Raw genomic sequence first — 23146 nt, forward strand, 5'->3', positions numbered from 1 at the left:
CCCTGAGTGCAAGCCCTAAGAATGGCAAAAAAAAAAAAAAAAAAAAGTAAAAACAACTAAAGAACTGGTCTTCCATTTTGCTACTTTTCCTGTTCATGACAGCATCAAACTGGTGGAAGTAATATTTCATTAAGCAAAGAAAGTATGTCATCTGACCTCTAAAGAGCTGGTAGAGAGGTCATTCCAGTTGCCCTACATGACAGGTAGGCCAGGGAAGTCCAGTTCTTTAGACTGATGCTGGTCAGTAAACCTGGCACATAAGGCAAGAGCAAGAAAACCTGCCTGTAAGCTAACTGGCAAGGATGAGAAACAAGAACAGAGCATTCAGGTGGATCTGAAAGGAAGTCTTTACTACCCTGATACATATTACTAGAACCAATAAACTTTTCCAACATTCGATTCTAATAACCGGGATACTATTCCCCTGGAGCCATTAACACTTTATAGTTAATTTCAAAAGAGAAGGGAGCTGAAGCCATTTCCTATAGGAAAAAAAGAAAAGGAAAAGATTTAAAGCTCTATTAAGAGCTTTGCCTTCCCAGGTATAAAAACCCAAAAAACAGAAGTGTTCAATAAGCAGAGGTGGAAAAATGACCCAGTTCCAGATTAACTATAAAGCCCCACACCACCCCTTTTTCATCACTTTGGTTTCCATTTTTCCCAGGACAGGAAACATACTTTCCACCCCCAATCCAGCTTTCTTGCTCCAAAAATTAACCCAGCATCCCAGGATTATTCTGCAAGTAACTGCACAGACATCTCACCCCAGTGCCTGTCAGGAGCTCACCCAAGGTCACCCAACAACTTGGTTGTAAACCAATTGCCTTAACCTTTGAGGGGTATGGGGGTTTAGCCAGACAAGCAGACCAGAGGAATGGGTAGGGGTGAGGAATTCACATGGCTGGGCTTTCAGACTTTGAGTGGAAGCCAAGCCAGTGACAGAAAGAATGGCTTAGCCCCGGAAAAACCAGTGGGTTGTGCTAATTATTACCAGGAAATGGGGGTGGACAGAAGCTTGTGGGGGAAATGGGACCTGATTATATTGTTATTCTCAGACTGTGAATTTTGTTGATGTAAAATAATATTCTGTAAACCTGATGTCTATGTATAATGAGCATTAACACAGTAAAATATTCAATGAGAAGTCAAACTATTAGGATCACATTTTTCCCTTCAAGAGTCTTATTTTATCTGTTCGGAGTGGAGTGGCTTCAACACTGAGGCTTCCAGAGGCTCTTGGCAAGCAGGGCATCTGGTTGGACAGCAGGTGAGCACCAGGCTGCTAATCTGCACACATGAGCTTTAAGAAAATGGACTAGGGGCTGAGCCAAATGAAAGCAGTATGGCCTTAGAGCGACAGCAGCTTCCTAGATGTATTTGAAAACAGGGTATCATAATTTTAAGGCCAAATTAAACAACATCTTCTCTACAATCTGCCTCCCTAAAAAGGACTGCAAGATGAGGGGGAAAACAATGTTTCTGCATTATATACATATTTTCATTTACGAACATCTGAATACAGACTTTCTATACACACATTACCTATAGAATAAAAATGTACATGGCATGAGTATATATCACTGTATAAATATAAAGTTCTAGAAATCTCCAACCCACGCTTCCTGCTCACATCAGTTTCTCCTCTTCTTCCTGCCCAGACAGGTCAGTCATTTAAGAGTTGGACAAAAGGGACAAGTGTCATTTGTGTTGGTCTGGGCCCAGAATTTGATACACTGGAAAAGAGAGAGAGAGAGAAACATGCCTCAGGTTTATCTGGGAAGGTGAAGGGAAGGAGGGAGGACCATGAAGCTTCACAAGGTCTGATTCTGAAGCATTCTGACTGGAGAAATTAGCAGGGCTATTTCAATGGTTCTTACCCCCGCCCCTGCCCCCAAAGAATCCCTAGAGCAAGTGAACCTAGCCTCATGAGGACCAAGAACACTCAACTAGTCAGGGGCTCATGAGATTGCTTCTTGTGGAGTAATAACGTGCTTGCCTCCTCCTTATGATCATTTGGCCTAAGGTAAGTTTCAGTTAGTATTCTTTACCCCCAAGTTCTTTATCAAGAACTTGGGTGTCAGTTTATTTTCTACCTCTTGGAAACACAAAATGAACAAATCGAAATTGTTAAAGAAGAATCACCCTTACTGCTGGAAAACCTGCCTCTGCCTAGCAACATACAGAACAGGACCGATTTGGGGGTTAGTGAAGACATTTCATGGATGGTCCTTCAAGCTGTTGTATTAATGGAACTGCTGATCTCATATTCAGGCTCCCTATCCACTGCTCTCAGCTAAAAAAAAAAAAATGCTCTTGACAGTGTATATTTAAAACAACCGCTAGACACAGGGAGCTATCTCTTATTGGCAGTTTTCCAGTGCCCTAAAGGAACTGGGATACTACTTACAGTATTCTGCATTCTGCTGATGTTCAAGCTATAATTTACTGAAAACTTTGTAATTAGATATTAATGATGAAGAACCCGGAAAAATGCTCAAAAGAAATGATCTCAGCTGTTGGAAAAGAGGAGTCCATAATACCCACCTCCTTGTGTAATACATGGGTACACGTCATTGGGTGCAGCTCACTGGGCTGGACAAGTTTTTGGCACATCAGACATAGCTTACAGGTGGCTGGAGCCTGCAGAAGAAAGAAGTGATAGTTGGCCACAATGTAAGGAACTTGCCTTTATGCCCATGACTCCATCTGTCACTTCCATGTAGACAAAAGGGTCTTACACTAAAAGAAAGAAAAGTTGAAATACAGATTCTTGCCTGAAGTACTTGTATATTCCCAGGATGGCTGCCAACAACACAGCTGAGTGATGTTTCCTCATGCATGGAACCTGCAAACCTACTCCTTCCTTACTCTGACCTGCTGTATGCCCTAGTGTGCAGAGAAAATGAGTCTTACCTGTGAAGACCTTCCAGAATATGAAACCTGGGCAGAAGGCAGGAACATCGGGGTACTGATTTGAGTCAATGGGGCAGGATATAAGGCCCGGATCCGACCAAGTGGCTATGGGTAAAAATAATTTAAAGTAAGAGAAGTTTGAGTGGACACAGCATGCAGCGAAGAGACATAATTTCCTTCCAACTCCAGCAAAGATAAAAAGTGGAAGAAAAAACCCCAGCTGTAATGCTTCTTCCATCCCAACTTCTCTGATGCTGCCTTTCCACCTCAAGGCCATCTTTCTCACCTGTGTACTTGCTGCTGCCCGCTCATGCTCTGCCAGCCGTGCAGCTACCAGCTGAATCAGCTCCTCCATGGTCAGGCCAGCCATGGTGGTACGTGCTGTCTTGATCTGCTGAAGAATGTTGGTCAGCTGGGCCCTAAGAAAGAAAAACGTTGAGGGAGGAGACACCCCACTACATCCTTGGGAAACAGTCATGAGAATGAATCCTTAAACCCACTTACTTATTACACTGTGGGAACCGTGTCAGCAGCTTTTCCAGGATCTTCTCCAGTTTGTCTACTGGTTGAGGCCGGGGAGTTTCAGTAGAAGCCTTAACACCGCCCAAGCCTGGGGGAGGCGGGATGGAGGCGGCAGGGGGCATGTGTGGACCATGGGGGCTGACAAGGGAACCCAGACCAGGGCTATTTCTCCCATGGGAGCCAGGAAGGGGTGGGGAAGGCTGGTTGGACTGTGACAGGGCAGGGTTCAGGATTGGGAAAGACAAGGAACGAGGATCTGCACTGGGCATAACCATGGGCATTGTGACCTGCCCAATGGAGAAGGGCATCCGAGGAGCCAGGGAGGGACTGGGTTGAAACACTTGAAGCATGAAGTCTGTCTGCAGAGGGGAAAAGTGGAAGGCAAGAGAGATGAGAACCAACTCTAGGAATCTAGAGCAGAAATGAGCAACTCTTTACAGGAATAGACCCCAATATTTTTATAAAAAGAAAAGGGTAGTAGGGTGCTACTGGTTTATGCCTGAAATCCCAGCTACTCAGGAGGCTGAGATCTGAGGAACATGATTGGAAGCCAGCCCAGGCAGCAAAGTCCCGATGAGAGTCTTATCAACAATTAAACACTCAAAACCCGAAGTGGCACTGTGACATTGGCCTTGAGCAAAAGAACTCAGGGACAGTGCCCAGGCTGACAGACCAGAGAGGGGGGGGGGGAGAGAGAGGGAAAGAAATAAAGAAAGATAGATAGAAAGAAAGAAAGAAAGAAAGAAAGAAAGAAAGAAAAGAAAAGACTCTGACTCTGCCACCAACAGAGTCCCCAAAGCCAGCTTTCTTACCTCTGATGGGGGTGGAGGCAAAGTGGGGGTGGGGATTTGAGGAAGGCTGCTTAGCTTGGCTCCATTCCTCACTAGCTGGATATGACTATTAAATTGGTCCTAGACAAGAAGGAAAAGAAAGGATCATTCTTTACTGCGAGTAAAGTGAACCTCTAAAATACAACGTCCACTGTCATAAAAACTGGGAACAAAAAACAGGAGGCAAGCCCAAGTGCAACCCAATGGCTGCCTCCCTACTGCCAGAAGAGCTGAAGAACAAATGAACTCTGACTAATAGCTACCTGCTACTACACTTACTTACACGGACATTCTTCTTCATCATCCGAACTCCATTCAGTCTTGTCTCCCACTCCTGTTTGGAACGAACTGTCTCCAATGTTGGAGGAGTTGACCTTTCAAGAAATGAACAGGAATTTATACAATCAAAGAAAATCCCATTCCTGATTTTCTGAATCAGCACGTTCTCTGAGAAGAGGTCTAAGCTATCTGTCTCATTAAACTCTATCATCTTTTAAGGCAAATACTAGAGAGAGAACTAAGCACAGAGAGGGGGCTATGTCTGCCCCCAAATGCCCCAGGGCCCATCCAAATCCCACAGTAGGAAAAGAAGTGGCCATTTAAGACTCAAACCTCCAAGGCCTTTGTTATTTTGACAGCTTGACAGGTCATATTAATTCAAGTGACAGAGTGCAAACCTCCTATTTTCTTTTTCTTTTTTTTTTTTTTGGCCAGTCCTGGGCTTGAGCTCAGGGCTTGAGCACTGTCCTTGGACTTTCTCAAGGCTAGAGCTCTACCACTTGAGCCTCAGCACCACTTCCGGCTTTTTTCTATGTATGTGGTACCGAGGAATCGAACCCGGGTCTTCATGCCTGCTAGGCAAGCACTCTACCACTAGGCCAAACTCCCGGCCCCCAAACCTCCTATTTTCTTTCTTTCTTTTAAAATTTATTTTGTTAGGGCCAGGAGCATGGCCTAGTGGTAGAGTATGTGCCTAGCATACATGAAGTTCTGGGTTTGATTCCTTGGTACCACATACATGGAAAAAGCCAGAAGTGGTGCTGTGGCTCAAGTAGTAAAGCACTAGCCTTGAGAAAGCCCAAGGATAGTGCCCAGGCCCTAGTTCAAGCCCCAGAACTGGCAAAAAAAATTTATTTTGTTATTAACCTATACTAGTTATAGTGTGGGTCAGGAATGTCACTGTTACCTTCACATACATTTTAATGTGTTCACATCAATCTCACTACCTCTACTACTCTCCCTGCCTATACTGTATTGAATTACATTGTATTGTATTGAACTGTACTGTATCATATTGATCATGTAATCCTAGCTATTCAAGAGGCTGATGTGGAGGACAGCGGCTGAAAGCCATCTGAGGCAGAAATAGACTCTGTCTCCAAAAAAAAAAAAAACTCCAAAAGGAAAGAATGAGGACGTGTAGAATCAAATATTGAGTAATCACTGAGCAATTACAACTGCATAGATAGAAATGGCCTAAAAGGGGATGGGAGTTTGGTGTAGTGGTAAGACTGCTTGCCTAGCATGCATAAAGACCCAGGTTCAATTCCTCGGAACCACATACATAGAAAAAGCTGGAAGTGGTACTGTGGCTCAAGTGGCAGAGTGCTAGCCTTGAGAAAAGTCCAAGGACTTAAAATTCTCATGAAATTAGGGTAAGTCTCAGGATTGCTGGCCTGGGGATTCAAACACTTAAATAACAAGTAAAGCATCACTGTGGCTCAAAGTGATAAAGTATTGGCCTTGAGCAAAAAAAACTCAGGGATAGCATCCAGGCTGAGTTCAAGCCCTACTACCGACAAAATAAGTAAAATACAGGCCTATCAATGTATGTGAATTAATGCACCTTCTATCTGGCAAATATCATGTAACCCTTTTACTAATTACAATAAAAAAAAAAAAAGAATGAGAGGTACTTACTTGAGGTAAGTAAGATGCAGCTCTGCTTCTTTCTCTGCTTCTTCTAGTTTCAAGACCAGTAACTCTTTCCGGCTCTCTAGTGATAAGATCTAAAGAAATCACAATTACACACACACATATACACATACCTCTTATTAACTGTACATATACAAACCACCTAGATAGCTAAATGCTTATCAGCTATTCAATACTATACCCAAAGCATATACCATCTGGGAACCCCCAAACAAGGCTTTCAAGATGTTAGCTTTTCTCACCTCTGCCTTCCAGGCTCTTTCTGTCTCTTCCATAATGTTACGATTAATTTCACCATCCTGATTCTTCAGTCTATCCAGTTCCATTTCCCACACTTCCCTGTAGGATAAGAAATCGAAAACTAGCCGAGTGCAGGTGAAGATTAAAACAATGAATTCTCTAGAATTAAGCCAAGATTTTTTGGGACACAAAGCACATGAACTAGTCAGGTGGTGGTGTCCCACATCTGTGATCTTCGCTACTCAGGAAGCTGAAATCTAAGGCTGAGCAACAAAGTCTTAAGAGACTTTTTTTTTTTTCCATCTGTCATAGGGCTTGAACTCAGGGCCTGGGTGCTGTCCCTGAGCACTTCTGCTCAGTCTAGTGCTCTACCACTTGAGCCACAGTGCCACTTCTTATTTTCTGTTGGCTAATTGGAGATAAGAGTCTCACAGTCTTTCAGTCTTTCGTGCCTGGGCTGCCTTTGAACCTCAATCCTCAGATCTCAGCCTCCTGAGTAACTTTACAGTAGGATCACAGGCGTGAGCCATCGGCACCTAGCTTCTATAAGACTCTTATTGGGGCTGGGAGTTTGGCCTATGGTAGAGTGCATGCTTAGCACGCACAAGGACCCAGGTTCAATTCCTCATATATAGAAAAAAGCCAGAAGTGGTGCTGAGGCTCAAGTGGTAGAGCTCTAGCCTTGAGAAAGTCCAAGGACAGTGCTCAGGCCCTGAGCTCAAGCCCAGGACTGGCAAAAAAAAAAACCTTAGGCTATGGAGCAGGGCATGGTGGCTCATGCCTGTAAACCTAGCTACTTAGGAGGCTGAGATCTGAGGATCTCGGTTCAAAGTCAGCCTGGGCACCAAAGACTGTGATACTCTTATTTCCAAATAACCACTAGAAAAGTGGAAGTAACGCTGTGGCTCAGGGTAGGACAGTAGCCTTGAGCTGAAGAGCTCAAGGACAATGCCCAGGCCCAGGAATAGGGTGGTAGCCTTGAGTTAAAAAACAACAACAACAACAAAAAACTCAGGCTGTGGGCTAGAATGTGGCTTAATGGTAGTGTTTGCCTAGCATGCAAGAAGCCCTGGGTTCAACTTCTCAGTACCACATAAGCAGAAAAAGCCAGAAGTGGCATTGTGGTTCAAATGGTAAAGCACTAGCCTTAAGCATAGAGAGGATCAGGGACAGAACCCAGGCCCTAAGTTCAAGCCCCAGGACTGGCAAAAATGAATAAATTAATTAATTAGTTAAATTAAAGCTCAGGCTATAAAGCATGTGAAATCGGTGCTTGATGCCTATCCAACTGTCTTGTTTCATTTTCAGTACTGGGGTTAGAATTCAAGGACCAGGCAGGTGCGTTATTATTTAAGCCATATATTAGCTCTTTGTCCAGTAGTCTCTTGCATTTTTGCCTGGGCTGGCCTGGACTGTGATTCTCCTCTTTTTGCTTCCTGCATAGCTGGGATGACAGGTGTGTACAAAGCCCAGGTTTTACTGATTGAAATGGGGGTCTCCTGGATGTTTTGAACAGGCTGGCTTTGAATTTGAGCCTCCTAATCTCTGCTTCCATAGAATTACAGGATGCCACCATGCCTGGCTCAAGCATTTTCATGGAGCTTGAACTTTGGGCCTGGATGCTGTCCCCTGAGCTCTTCAGCTCAAGGCTTAGCACTCCATCACTTGAGCCACAGCACCACTTTTGGTTTTCTGGTGGTTAACTGGGAATAAGAGTGTCACAGACTTATGACTTTTGTGCCCACGTTGGCTTTGAACCATGATTTTCTGATCTCAGCTTCCTGAGTAGCTAGGAGCAAGCCACCAGCTCCAGATAGTTTCTTTTCTTTTCTCTCTCTCTTTTTTTTTTTTGTTAGTCGGTCATGGCAATTGAACTCTGGGCCTGAGCACTATCCCTGAGATCTTCAGCATATTTGGCTTTAAACCACAATCCTCAGATCCCAGCCTCTACAGTAGCTAGGATTACAGGCGTGAGCCATGGGGGGCTTAGGGTTTCATTCTCAACAGCATCATTACATTACCTTCTGCCTTTCTCACAAAGCTTCTCAATTTCAGCTTTAAGATCCTGTTCCTTCTGCAAAAACTCCTTTTTTTCTTTCTCTATTTTCTTCTTTGTTTCTTCCCGCTTTATGGTCACATCCTGAATAGCCTTCAGTATCTCCTATAGCCCACACAATCACAGTCACATATGAAGAAAACAAATTAGTTCTTTTGATCAGAAAATCTTTTTCTCTCTCTTGCTTCTTTTTAGAGGTACTAGGATTCAAACACAAGGCCTTACACATGTTATTAAATTCACTATGTAGTCCAGTCTGGCCTCAAACTCTCAATCCTCCCCCCATGCTTTCCGAGTGCTGGAATTAGAGCCCTGGATCTGATAATACTAATTACGAGTAACTTTTCCAACAGGCTACTCACAAATCATACTCTTACCAAATAACATCTGAAGTTCACTTTACCTCACTTCACAGCTTACTTTATAGATTCTGAGATTTCTGCCTTGCTTAAAATGACCTCTTATAATGTTAAGTTTTAAATGGTCTAATTTCCCTTTTTTTTTTTTTTTTGGTTGGTTGTGGAGCTTGAACTCTAGGCCTGGGAGCTGTCCCTGAGCTCTTCAGCTCAAGGCAAGTACTCTACCACTTGAGCGACAACACCATTTCCAGTTTTCTAGTGGTTAAACGGAGTCTCACAGTCTTTAGTGCCCCGCTGGCTTTGAACCTTGATCCTCAAATCTCAGCCTCATGAGTGGCTAGGATTACAGGCATGAGCCACCAGCGCCTGGCTATTATTTTTGTGTGTACAGATGGGTTTTTAATTCATTTAGAACTATATTTTTACATATGAGATAGGAGAGTAAACAAGTACATCCCAGGTAATTTTATCAATAAAGCGTATTAAATACACCATTTTTTTTCTATGTAAAGAACATACAAGTAACAAGTTTAGATAAGAGGCCCTCAAAGTTTCTTTGTATCCTTAAGCTGGCATGATGGTATTTACCTTTAATCTAGTACTGAAGAGCCTAAAGCAGAAGAGTTCAAGTCCAGCTTAGGCCACATAGGTAGACCATGTACCATACAACGGCAACAACAATCATCAAGAAGTTAACAGTGCTGGGCATGGTGGGGGCTCACTCCTGTAATCCTAGCTACTCAGAAGGCTAAGATCTGAGGGTCACAATTCAAAATCAGCCTGGGCAGGAAAGTCAGTAAGACTCTTATCTCCAATTATCCACCAGAAAACCAAAGTAAAACTGTGGCTCAAAATGGTAGAGTGGTAGTCTTAAGTGAAAAAACTCAAGGACACTGCCCAGGCCCTTAATCCTTATGATCCCCCCACCCCCCACACAAAAGTAAACACTGATTTGCTGATTTTCTTTCTCTACTGAATCAGAAATATACTAAAAGTTCCATATTATTCACTGACATCTTGATTTTTTTTTTTTTTTGCCAGTCCTGGGCCTTGAACTCAGGGCCTGAGCACTGTCCTTGGGCTTTCTCAAGGCTAGAGCTCTACCACTTGAACCACAGCACCATTTCTAGCTTTTTCTATGTACATGTGTACCAAGGAATCGAACCCGGGTCTTTGTGCATGCTGGGCAAGCCCTCTACCACTAGGCCAAACTCCCGGCACTGACATCTTGATTTTCATTTGATTTTTTTTTCTCTTGCTGTGCGAGGAATCAAACCCATGGCCTGAGTTATATCCTCAGATGAACAATTTAAATATTAGCAAATTACCTGGTGATTCTTCATTTCTTCTTCTCTTCTTTGCTGCAGTTGCTTGAGTTGCACTTGGAGCTGATTCTCCACCTGTCTCTGCTTGTCCAGGACTTCTTGGTAACGCTCCTTCAACAGAGTTCTCTCGGTCATCATTTTGTCCTATTGGAATAGAGCAAGAAAAGTTTATTGCTAGGTCAGGAGTTTGGCCTAGCGGTTGAGTGCTTGCCTAGCATGCACAAAGACCCAGGTTTGATTCCTCAGTACCACACACATAGAAAAAAGCTGGAAGTAGTGCTGTGGCTCAAGTGGTAAAACTCTTAGTCTTGAGAAAGCCCAAGGATAGTGCTCAGGCTCTAAATTCAAGGCCCAGGACTGACAAAAAAAAAAAAGTTTATTTCCCAATTTAATAACAAGAAACAATAACCAAATAGCTGTCAAGATTGTTATAAAGAGCTGGGCACTGGTGGCTCACACCTATGATCCTAGCTATTGAAGAGGCTGCAGTTCAAAGCTAGGCCAAACAGGAAAGTTCCCGAAGCAATTATCTCCAATTAACCAGTGAAGAGCCAAAAATGAAGCGGTGGCTCAAGTGGTAGAGTGCCAGTTTGAGTGAAAAAGCTAAGGAAGAACAGTGCTCAGGCTCTCAGTTCAAGCTCTACTACAGTCACATATAGGTGCACATACATATGTCAACACATACATATACATCAAATAAACAAAAAAAGTATTCAGACTTCTAGCCCCTCACTGTCTTATATTAAACATAGGTAGCTATCTAACTTGAAATTAATTTAAATATGATAAAACAAAGAAAAAATTCCTGGGGCTGGGAGTTTGGCCAAGTGGTAGAGTGCTTGCTTAGCATGTACAAAGACCCAGGTTTGATTCCTTGGTACCACATACATAGAAAAAAGCTGGAAGTGGTGCTGAGGCTAAAGTAGAGCTCTGGCCTTGAGAAAGGCCAAGGACAGTGCAGGGCCGAGTTCAAGCCCAGGACTGGCAAAAAAAAAAAAAAAAAATCCAGGCCTCAGTAGCCCTGCGTTGTGTGGAAAGGCTACATAAGACGAGTGGTTACCATCCCCAAAGCACAGATTAAAAACCATTCCCACAACCATAGAAAGTCCTATTATGTCAGGGCTGGCAACCTATAATCTACTGGACAGTCACTGCCTGTCTTTTTTTTTTTTGTTGCTGTTCTTTATTTGTGTTTGCTATTTAGTGCTGTGTATGAAGCAGAGGGCTTTGCATTCACTCAGTCTGAACATCAGGTCCCCAGACCTCTTCAGTGTATCTGACAAATTATGGCTTGCTTACTCTTATTCCTTCGGAGTAGGGGTTAGCTAGTGTTTTCTGTAAAGCATCAGATAGGAACTATTTTAGCTCCTGTGGGCTCAGTGCCCTTGGTATAACTGGCCCATTCAGCTGTTATAGTTGGAAAGATCCTGTAAACCAATGGGTGTGGCTGTGTTCTAGTAAAACTGTTATTAACAAAACAGTAGGGCTGAATGTGGCTCAGTGGCATAGTACTTGCCTAGTGTATCAAAGACCTGGGTTTAATTCACAGCAACCACAAAAAAAAAAAAATAAAAGCACCCATACATAAGGCAATCTGTGGAGAGGTTTAAACCTAGAGCATTAGACTAGATTTGCTCATCGGTGGATTACTATTTTCAAAGAAAAGGAAGTTTCTAGAATATGGAAAAACCACACTATGACCATAAAACATAGGCTCTCAAGATGATTTAGCTTTGGGATAAATTAGTCTTCAGTCTACACACTGAAATGTGACTACAGCTATCCACACAGCTGTTTCCTCAGCTCACATCTCCTCAACGATTCTCAATCTGGATTCTGTGGGAAGCCCTTGGGATCTTTGAAATTCATGTAGGAGGGTGTGTGTACGCATGTGTATGCATATGCACACATGCTTATTTTACTGAGGTAAGAATTCACAGATTTCAAGATTCAGAAAGAAGATTTGCACTTAACAAAAATTAAAGTTTAGGAGGCAGTCTCTCAAACCAGAAGATAAGATAATTCTTTTCCCTTTTTTCGCCAGAGCTAGGGCTTGAACTCAGGGTTGGGCACTGTCCTTGGGATTTCTCAAGGCTAGCCCTCTACTACAGCACCACTTCTGGCTTTTTTTGTTTATGTAGTACTAGGGAATCAAACTCAGGACTTTGTGCATGCTAGGTAAGCACTCTACCACTAGGCCATGCTCCCAGCCCCAGATTCTTTTCCTTTTAACCACAACTTGCCCTTTTCCTCCTCATACTCCCTCCCTGGTCTGTGATTCATGTTTAGAACAGCACAGGAGAAGGGGAAAAAAGGTATTCATTCATATCATGGAAAGAAGTCTATTGGCACCCATACAATTGTACATACTACTAGCACACAGAAGTAGATAACCTAAAAGCATACAGTAAATCACTTACTCCACTGTTACTTTGTTCCTAATATCAGAAGTAACAGTTTGAATTACAGGTAGTTGTTGGCTGATTACCTTAAATACATGAAAAGGGGAGAAAAGAATCAAGTCTAGAGATATAGCTGAGTGGTAAAGTGCTTTCCAAAAAGAAAGACAGCTTGGTGCTGGTGGCTCCTGCCTGCTACTCAGGAGGCTGGTATCTGAGGATCTCTGTTCAAAGCCAGCCCAGGCACCCAAAGTCTGTGAAGCTCTTATCTCCAATTAACCACCATAAGACCGGAAGTGGTGCTGTGGCTCAAAGTGGTAGAGTGCCTTGAGCTGAAAAGCTCAGGGACAGTGCCAATGCCCAGAGTTCAAGCCCCACGGCTGACAAAAAAGAAAGAGGGCATCTGAGTTCTAGCTCCAGGACTGGTACAAATAAAACAAAATATTGACAAAATAGGACACCCTTGGTGGAAGACACCAGAATGACAGGATATAAGACTGTAAAAAAAAAAAAAAGAAAAGAACACTAAAACTGTGCAGATGCTTTACTGCAAGGCTCAGGCTCAATGGGGAGTGGGTCGCGCTGGGAGGGATGCGGGGTAGTGGGTGCCTGTGGGAGGGAAGAAATCTGTGTTTTCTGGAGTCAGCAAATAGAAGGCAGCGGATCATCCATAAGGGATTTTTTTTTTTTTTTGTCTGTCCTGGGGCTTGAACTCAGGGTCTGGCCCCATCTCTGTGCTCAAACCTAGAGTTCTACCATTTTTGCCACAGTGTCACTTCTGGCTTTTTCTGAATAGTTTATTAGAGATAAGAGTCTCATGGACTTTTCTGCCTGGGCTGGCTCAGGCAGTCTTCTGAGTAGCTAGGATTACAGACCACTGGCTCCTGGCTCCATGAGGAATTTTATAAATGAGATTCCTACACATTTTCCAACTTTTGTAATAACAATGACACTTTACTTACCAAATTCTTTTCAATATCTTGATCTGTGTTTACCTCTGAATCCGTTGTCTTAAAGTCAGTCTATAAAGGAAGAAATAATATTCAGAACTGCTCAGTCACTTTAGGAGAGGCAGGATTATTCTATGCTCTTTCCTCACTCCCCCATACACACTTGTAAGGTTTGAATTCAGAGCCTGTGCACTGACCCTGAGCTCTTCTGCTTAAGGATAGTACTCTACCACTTTGAGCTACAGCACCATTTCCAATTTTTGAGTGGTTAATTGGAGATAAGAGTCTCATGGGGACTTCTCTACTCCAGCTGGCTTCAAATCCTCAGATCTCAGCCTCCTGAGTGCCTAGGATTATATGCAAGGAGCCTGGCTTATTCTATACTTTCATTTAAAAATCTGCCACAGCTGGGCACAAGAGGCTCACAGCTATAATCCTAGTTACTCAGGAGGCTGTATCTAAAGATCCTGGTTCAAAGCCAGCCCAGGCAACAGTGAGACTCTTATCTCCAATTAACCACCAGAAAATTGGAAGTGGAGTTGTGGCTCAAAGTGATAAGAGTGCTAGGCTTGAGCTGAAGAGCTTGGGACAGACCCCAGGCTCAGAGTTCAAGCCCCATGACCAACAAAACAAAGAAAAACAAAAAATATGCCATAAACAACTAAAATGCTAATTTTTTGCTCTTACCAACTTCACTGCAAGTGAAGGCAAGCCAGTTCTTATAAATGGACACCAATAGCTACACTTGTAGCAATCATTCAGCCCACAAAAAAACTAATTAAAAGCTGGGCACTGGCGGCTTATACCTGCAATCCTACCTACTCTGGAGGCTAAGACTTGAAGATCATGGTTCAGAGCTAGCCTGGGCACAAAAGTCTGTGAGACTCCTATCTCCAATCAACCACCAGAAAACCAGAAGTGGTGCTGTGGCTCAAGGGGTATGGTGGTAGCCTTGATTTGAAGAGCTCAGGGACAGTACCCAGGCCCAGAGTTTAAGCCTCATGACCGACAAAAAAAAAAAAAAAAACTAATTAAGACTCAATACTTGGCTGAAAGCCTCAAATTAGAGACCTGTCCCCTACAATCCACTGTGCTCATACATCTTCCTATGACAGAGCTCTGCAACTAGAAGGCATGACACACTATAAGAGGTAGGTTAGGGAATTAACGTGGGAGGACATAGGAATGATTATGACTGGCACCCATCCACCACTCATCCTCAGAGCTCATGAAGTTTTGACACTGGCTACTGTCTTACTTCTACAACACCAGAATGCAGTCCCTGAATGGCAAGTGTATGAAAGCAGCATGATGGTTGTCAGCATGGTACAAGACAGTACAGTTCTCCACAAATATACACAAGTGTTGCCTGCCCTCAATGTCCCCCAATTCCATTCTAGTAGTAGAAACTGGATGCTCAACCTGCACAGCGATGTTCTGAGAAAGCTTCAAGGAAGAGCTGTCCTGATCATCCTCTGGCTCCACTCGGGCACCTTCAACTCCATTTGCTGGAGGCACTCCAGGTCGGAAATCCAAGCCTGTGTCCCTGCTAGCTTCCTTTAGGATGGAGGCTTGTGAGGATTTCTCTTCTGAACAATTCCTGGAGGCAAGCTGCTTTGTATGGCACCCTGCCTTAAGAGACCGAGTGACTGGACAGAGGCTCTCCTGGAGGCTCGCGTCCCCTTCCTCTCCTGCTGCGGTGGCCAAGTCCTTCAAATCAGACTGAGAGCCACTGCCAGAAAGACAAAGGGCCGTGGCTGCCAAGTTCTCTCCTACAGCCTCCTGGTGCGCCGCTGTAGGGTCACCCATTGATGAACCAGGATTCTGCTCAGGGTGATCCACACGCATATTTCTGTTATTCTCCTTCATGATCATTTGGCTACTTACACTCGATGGAGGTGAGTTCTTCTGCTTCTGCGCAGGGTCTTTGGGACTGTCAAAACACAAGAGGAAAATGAATTATATAGCTGGGCACTGATAGCTGAGGCCTGTAATTCTAGCTACTTAGGAGGTTGAGATCTGAGGATAGTAGTTCAAAGCCAGCCCAGGCACTAGAATCTGTGACAATTTTTCTCCAATTAACCACCAGAAAATGGGAAGTGACGCAGTGGCTCCAAGGGTAGAGCACTAGCCTTGAACTGAAGAGCTCAGGGACAATGCCTAGGCCGAGTTCAAGTCTCAAGACCCACAAAAAAAAAAGAAAAAAGGAAGGAAGGAAGGAAGGAAGAAGAAAAGAAAGAAAGAAAGAAAGAAAGAAAGAAAGAAAGAAAGAAAATGAAGCCGGGAGCGGTGGCTCACACCTGTAATGGTAGCTACTCAGGAGACTGTGATCTGAGGATCAACAAAGCTAGCCCCAGCACAAAAGGACCTGAGACTCTATCTCCAATTAATCTCAAGAAAATAGGAAGTGGGGCTTGGCTCAAGGACAATGCCCAGGCCCAAGGTGGTAGCCATGAGCAGAACTCAGGGACAGTGCCCAGGCCAAGTTCAAGCACTAGGACCCACCCAAAAAACAAAAAAACAAAAACAAAAAAAACCTAGAATGAATAATACAACTTGTGGGTGGGGATGGAAGTGAAAAACTGAGCAAAGGAAGGGATGACATTGTCCAAAAGGAAATGTACTCTTTACCAGACTTACATAACCTATTTATTTATTTTTGCCAGTCCTGGGACTTGAACTCAGGTCCTGGGCACTGTCCCTGAGTTTCTTTTGCTCAAGGTTAGCACTCTACCACTTCTGGCTTTTTCTGCTTATGTGGTGCTAAGCAAGCACTCTATCACTAAGCTACATTCCCTGCCCAACTTATGTAAGGTTAACCAATCTGTACATCACCTTTATAATAACAATTTTAAATTTTATTTGATTTTTTTTCAATTTTTATTTTTTGCCAGTCCTGGAGCTTGAACTCAAAGCCCAGGCACTGTCCTTAGGCTTTCCCAAGGCCAGTGCTCTACCCTTGAACCACAGCACCACTTCTGGCTTTTTCTGTGTATGTGACAGCAAGGAATCAAACCCAGGGCTTCATGCATGCTAGATAAGCACTCTACCAGTAGGCCATGCTCCCAGCCCCATTTTATTTTATTTTTATATATAACATATAAGGCAAATGTTTCTAGGCTCAGGGGTGCAGTTCAGCGGTAGGGCTGTCTGGTATGCATGGGGCACTGAGTTCTATTACCAGCACCAAAAAAAAAAAAAAAAAAAATTTCTCTTTTCACCCAAAGTTAATAAGGATTAACTATAGAATGAACTAACTTTCCACAGATGAATATATAACTGGTCTATATAACCCCCTCAATCACCAGAACAAAGACACTTCTATACAACAGTCTCCCTCCCATAAAGCAGGGAATCTAGCTTGGTTAATGACAGTCTACAGAAAGTGTCTCAACACGCATGACCCTGAAGACCCAAAGAAATTTTGAAAGCCAATCTGAAGAACTTTTGAGCACACTGATAAAAATAGAATGTTAGTCAGAATGTGTGATTATAAGTATTAATTTATTTACACATATTACACATATTTTCATGAATAATAGATTAAATTAGGAAAATGGTTGGTTGTTTTTTGTCATTTTTTTTTCTTTTGGGGGGGTCAGTCCTGGATCTTGAACTCAGGATCTGGTCACTGTCTCTAAGGCGAGACAATTCCACTTCTGGCTTTTTTGGTGACTAACTGGAGATAAGAATCTCCTGAACTGGGGCTGGGAGTTTGGCCTAGTGGTAGAGTGCTTGCCTAATATGCACGAAGACCCAGATTCAATTCCTCAGTACCACATACATAGAAAAAAACCAGAAGTGGTTCTGTGGCTCAAGTGGTAGAGCTCTAGCCTTGAGAAAGCCCAAGGACAGTGCTCAGGCCCTGAGTTCAGTCCCAGGACTGGCCAAAAAAAAAAAAAAAAAAAAAAAAAAAAGGATCTCCAGGACTTTCCAACTCAAGCTGGCTTCAAGTTATGATCCCCAGATCTCAGCCTCTTGAGTAGCTAGGTTACAGGCATGAGCAACTGGCACCTCGCTAGGAATATTGTTTTTATTTTCTTAATTCACAAAAGTTATTGTCCTTCAAACTCATACAAATCTTTGACCACAACTACTTTTCAGGTCTCAATAGTTTTCAGAGCATAGCATTATCTCAAGCTGTTAAAAGCAACATTATAAATCCAAATATTAGTTGTCAGTAGAAAATCTGCCCTAGCCAGGTGTGGTGGCTCATGCTTATAATCCTAGCTACACAGAAGGCTGAGATCTGAGGATCACAGTTTGAAAGACAGACTCTTATCTCCAATTAATCACTAGAAAACCAGAAGTGGCTCTGTGACTCAAGGGGTAGGGCAGTAGCTTTGAGCTGAAGAGTTCAGGGATTAGCACCTAGGCCGAGTCCAAGCCCCACAATTGACAAAAAAAAAAGAAAGAAAATAAAAAAGAAAATCTATCCTAGACAGCAAGTAATTGATTTAACATTGGGATGATTATTTTGTCCTTAACATGGTCAAGGTATTGTCTTCCCTTCCTGCCCCACAGCTGAGGGATCAAACCCAGAACTTGCACATTCTAGGCACACTCTCCAACTTCTCACCTAGCCAATGCACTGATTTTTTTTCTTCTTCTTTTTTTTTGTCAGTCCTGGGCTTGAGCTCAGGGCCTGAGCACTGTCCTTGGATTTTCTCAAAGGTAGAGCTCTACCACTTGAGCCTCAGCACCAGTTCCACCTTTTTCTATGTACGTGGTACCAAGGAATCGAACCTGGGCCTTCGTGCATGCTAGTCAAGCACTCTACCACTAAGCCAAACTCCTGGTCTGAATGCACTGATTTTTTTTTTTTTTTTTTTTTTGCCAGTCCTGGGCTTGAGCTCAGGGCCTGAGCACTGTCCTTGGACTTTCTCAAGGCTAGAGCTCTACCACTTGAGCCTCAGCACCACTTCCAGCTTTTTTCTATGTATGTGGTACCGAGGAATAGAACCCAGGTCTTCATGCATGCTAGGCAAGCACTTTAACCACTAGGCCAAACTCCCGGCCCCTGAATGCACTGATTTTTAAAGAGATTTTTTTAAATGACATTTACAAGTGATATTTACAGTGATATCCAACATTGACAAAAATATTTCAGGAGTTTAATCCACTTTAAATTCTTTTCTCTCCCATTTTTAAGCAATGATTGAGGCTCCAATCAATGTGCTTCTATCCTCAACAACATTTGTTGAAAATTGCTGGGCACTGGTGGCTCCCACCTGTAATCCTAGTTACACAGAGGGCTGAAGCTAAGAATGGTTGTTTGAAACCTGACTGGCAGATGAATCCATGAAATTCTTATCTCCAATTAGTCACCAAAAAGCTGGAAGTGAAGCTATAACTCAAATGACAGAAGTACTGGCATTTTTTTTTTTTTTAAAGAAAGGGCTAATGGAGAGCTCTGCAGTACAGGTACACACACAGAGAACAAAATGTATACATTGAACAACAAACCATATAAGTAAAAATATGTATGTATCTACATAGCAGGTATGAATTTGATAAACATATAGTTAAATAAACATGAAAGTCTATGTTAGAGAGGAAATATTTGCATGTACTGATCACTAGAGTCTAACAACTTTATCCAATAAATATATAGTATGTCTAGTGAACGTCAGACACTGTGTTGGGTACTAGAATAACAAAGCCAGATCAGGTAAGAGCTGAATCTAAGTCCAGCACTGCTGGCTCATGCCTGCAAGCCTGGTCATCCAGGAGACTCCCATCTGAGGACCAAGGTTTGAAGACAGCCCCAGCAGGAAAGCATGTGAGACTTTTTTTTTTTTTTTTAATTAGCTGTAGGGCTTGAACTCAGGGTCTGGACTCTGTCCCTGAGCCTCTCTGTGCCCAAGGCCAGCACTCTCCTACTTGAGCCACAGCACCACTTCCAGTGTTTTCTGCTATGTGGTATTGAGGAATCAAACCCAGCGTTTCATGCATTCTAAGCAAGCAGTCTAACAATAAGTCATGTTCCCAGCCCCTGTGAGACTCTTATCTCCAATAAACAATTTAAAAAATGGCCAGGAGTGTAGCCTAGGGGTAGAGTGCTTGCCTAGCATGCACAAAGCCCCAGGTTTGATTCCTCAGTACCACATACATTAAAAAAGCCAGAAGTGGTGCTGTGGTTCAAGTGGTAGACCACTACCTCTGAGGAAAGCCCAAGGACAGTGGTAAGGTCCTGAGTTCAAGCCCCAGGACTGGCAGAAAAAAGAAAAAAAGAAAGAAAAGAAAAAGCCAGAAGTGCTGCTATGGCTCAAGTGGTGGAGGACTAACCTTGAGAAAGCTCAAGGACAGTGCCCAGGCTCTAGGACTGGCAAAAGAAAAAAAAAAAAGCCAAAAGTAGAGCTATGACTCAAGTGATAGAGCGCTATCCTTGAGTGAAAAAGCCAAGGAACAGTACCCAGACCCTGAGTTCACATCTCAGGCCCAGCGCCTAAAGAAATAAATAAAAAATCTCAATCTAGGGGGTGTGGGGGGGGAGGGAAATGGGTACCAAGACATGTGAAAGGGTATCAATGTATGTGAATTAATGCACCTTCTATCTGGCAAATATCATGTAACCCTTTTACTAATTACAATAAAAAAAATGCAAAAAAAAAAAATCTCAATCTACTGCAGTGCCATTACAACCACAAAGAGAAAAGAAGAGCTATAGAGTCCCATCTGAAAAGCCCTTTCTCCAAACAAGTCTTTCCCAGCATGCACCCACACATTACCTTAGACCATCAGGGAGCCCTTCGTCTGATTTGGAAGCACATAAACCAGAAGAGCATTCTGGAGGACTGGGGGCATTGGCCCCAAGTCCAGCTACCTCAGAAGCTGCCATGGTGCTCTGTACCTTCAGAAACAAATTACAGGGTACAAGTTTCAAAAGTTTAAAGTAGATATATCAGCCCTCCAACCAATGTCCACAGGACAGAGTTCTTCCAATAAATACACAGAAATACTCATTTCACACACAGAGTATTCTAAGGGACTGCACACAATGGGGGTGGGGGGAGGGAGGAGCATGGGAGCCTCAGGAGTCCCATCTCTTTCTTTTTAAAGAGGAGTCTGTACAAAGCTTTTGGCATAAATACAATCAGTTAAAATAGATGATTGCTAGTAGTGTGTGGCTCATGCCTGTATTCCTGGAATTCAGGAGGCTGAGATCTGAAGATCTTGGTTCAGAGCAAGCCAGGACAGGAAAATTTATGATATTCTTTTTTTTTTTTTTTGCCAGTCCTGGGCTTGAGCTCAGGGCCTGAGCACTGTCCTTGGACTTTCTCAAGGCTAGAGCTCTACTACTTGAGCCTCAGCACCACTTCCGGCTTTTTTGTATGTATGTGGTACCAAGGAATCGAACCCGGGTCTTTGTGCATGCTAGGCAAGCACTTTAACCACTAGGCCAAACTCCCAGCCCAAATTTATGATATTCTTATGTCCAGTTAAAAAAAGCCAGATGTGTTGGCCGGGAGTTTGACCTAGTGGCAGAGTGCTTGCCTAGCATGCATGAAGACCAGGATTAGATTCCTTGGTACCACATATATAGAAAAAAGCTGGAAGTGGTGCTGAGGCTCAAGTGGTAGAGCTCTAGCCTTGAGAAAGTCCAGGCCCTGAGCTCAAGACCAGGATTGGCAAAAAAAAAATAATAATACTAATCCAGATGTGGAGGTGTGAATCAAATGGCACAGCAAATGAGTTAAAAAAAAAAAAAACCTAAAGGAGGGTTGGGAGTTTGGCCTAGTGGTAGAATGCTTGCCTAGCATGCACAAAGACCCCAGTTCTATTCCTCAGTCCCACATACCTAGAAAAGGCCGGAAGTGGTGCTATGGCTGAAGTGGTATAGGGCTGAAGTGGTAGAGCTCTAGCCTTGAGAAAGCCCAAGTTCAAGCCCAGGACTGGCAAAAAAAAAAAAAAAAAAAAAGCTAAAGGAGGCAGGGAGTTTGGTCTAATGGTAGAGTGCTTGCCTAACATGCACGAAGGCCCAGGTTCAATTCCTCGGTACCACATCCTCGGTACCACATACATAGAAAAAAAAAGGTGGAAGTGGTGCTGTGGCTCTAGTGGTAGAGCACTAGCCTTGAGAAAGCTCAAGGATAGTGTTCAGGCCTTGAGTCCAAGCCCCAGGACTGGCAAAAAAAAAAAAAAAGCTAAAGGAGGGCTGGGAGTTTGGTTTAGTGGTAAGAGTGCTTACCTACCATGCACAAAGACTGGGGTCTGATTCCTTGGTACCACATACATAGAAAAAAACAGAAGTTGTGCTGTGGCTCAAGTGATGAGCTCTAGCCTTGAGAAAGCCCAATATAGTGCTCAGGCTCTGAGTTCAAGCCCTGGGAGTGGCAAAAAAAAAAAAAAAAGTCAAAGGAAAATACCCAGGCCTTGAGGTCAAGACCTGGTACCAGCACAAGAAATAAAATACACAATAATTGGTAAGATTCTTCCAGTCAATATATCTACCATCTCTACTACCACTTATACATGATGTCTTATGCCTTACGTCATTTTACAGCCCGTACATTCAAGGCATTTTCCATTAATTTAAGGGAAGTTTTTCCTGAAGGTTTTGTGAGAATAAGCAATACCATATTGAGCAATCCCCTGCCTTCTTTTACCCATCAGTGTAAAGATGCCCACAGCCTGGGCCAAGTACAAGCTCTTCTGGTGCAAAAAAGAATGAGATTTGGTGCTCTAAAAATATATGGTACGGGAACCCAGGCATCTTTATTATTAAATCAAAAGATCATCCTTTTTGGTGCAAGACAAACCCATAGCCTTCCATAGAGACGCAAAAACAAAAAGCCTCGGGAGCTAGGTTCCGGTTGTTATTCTGATGGCATCAACCTTGAAAGATGCCAAAGCAGCCAGGGAGACCTGGAGACACAGCAGCCTCAGTGTCCCTCATTCTACAAAACTCCTGGGCAGACAATACACACCCTCGACGCCCCGATCACCATTTTCTGCTTTCACAGAGGCAAACATTCTGCCTCGACAGAGTCCAGACAGTCAGGGAGACTCCACGCCGGGACCCGATCAACCAAAACCACAGGACAAGGGTCACGGGCCACACAACCGCCGGCCGGCGCGGGAGAGGGGCTCGAGCACCGCTGGCAGGAGACGCTAGCGCGCCCCGGGGAGCCCCACCATCCCGCGGGGACAGCCGGGGGACAATGGGACAGGCCACTCCCCGAGGGTCGCGACCACCCTCACCGGGGTTCCGCAGGCGGCTCCCCCGCCCCACGCCTCGCCCGCCCTCCGCCCCCAGCCCCCGCCCCACGCACTCCGAGGCCAGGCTCCCCAATCCTCACGACCCCCGCCGCAGGCCCCGCAGTCCCCCCACGACCCCCGTGACGACCCCGCCTCAGGCCCCGCAGCCCCCCCACGACCCCCGCCGCAGGCCCCGCAGCCCCTCCACGACCCCCGCCTCAGGCCCCGCAGCCCCTCCACGACCCCCGCCTCTGGCCCCCACGACCCCCGCCGCAGGCCCCGCAGGCCCCCCACGACCCCCGCCGCAGGCCCCGCAGCCCCTCCACGACCCCCGCCTCAGGCCCCGCAGGCCCCCCACGACCCCCGCCGCAGGCCCCGCAGTCCCCCCACGACCCCCGCCGCAGGCCCCGCAGCCC

General features: G+C 44.2%; 1 protein-coding gene across 3 annotated transcripts; it reads right to left on the reverse strand.

The window, feature by feature from the left end:
• Positions 1-16: 16 nt before the first annotated feature.
• On the reverse strand, positions 17-22756 carry Rnf214 (ring finger protein 214). Of its 3 annotated transcripts, none has more exons than XM_090319436.1 (15): positions 20261-20382; positions 14952-15462; positions 13542-13601; positions 10184-10324; positions 8462-8601; positions 6443-6539; positions 6186-6274; positions 4549-4639; positions 4248-4346; positions 3418-3794; positions 3200-3332; positions 2914-3018; positions 2545-2640; positions 1631-1733; positions 17-482 (listed from the first exon to the last, which is right to left on the reverse strand). In XM_090319436.1, the coding sequence occupies exons 1-14, from the start codon at positions 20368-20370 to the stop codon at positions 1668-1670; spliced, it is 2115 nt and encodes a 704-aa protein (XP_090175562.1). In that variant the 5' UTR covers positions 20371-20382; the 3' UTR covers positions 17-482; positions 1631-1667. The 3 variants fall into 3 exon arrangements, with proteins under 3 accessions (XP_090175562.1, XP_090175563.1, XP_090175564.1); XM_090319437.1 differs by lacking the exon at positions 17-482 and adding an exon at positions 22460-22756 and having other exon boundaries at positions 1154-1733; XM_090319438.1 differs by lacking the exons at positions 17-482; positions 20261-20382 and adding an exon at positions 22460-22753 and having other exon boundaries at positions 1154-1733.
• Between the last annotated feature and the right edge of the window lie 390 nt (positions 22757-23146).

Source organism: Megascapheus bottae, chromosome 27 (assembly GCF_031878675.1).
Source record: "Megascapheus bottae isolate mThoBot1 chromosome 27, mThoBot2.hap1, whole genome shotgun sequence".
Classification (NCBI taxonomy): Eukaryota; Metazoa; Chordata; class Mammalia; order Rodentia; family Geomyidae; genus Megascapheus; species Megascapheus bottae.

Coding starts and splice junctions, on each gene's coding strand:
- Rnf214 (XM_090319437.1), bottom strand. CDS start 22,480: ATGGTGATCGGGGCGTCGAGG. Junction 20,383..22,459: donor TGGTGATCGGGGCGTCGAGG/GTGTGTATTGTC, acceptor TTGTTTCTGAAG/GTACAGAGCACCATGGCAGC. Junction 6,275..6,442: donor AAAGAGCCTGGAAGGCAGAG/GTGAGAAAAGCT, acceptor TGATTTCTTTAG/ATCTTATCACTAGAGAGCCG.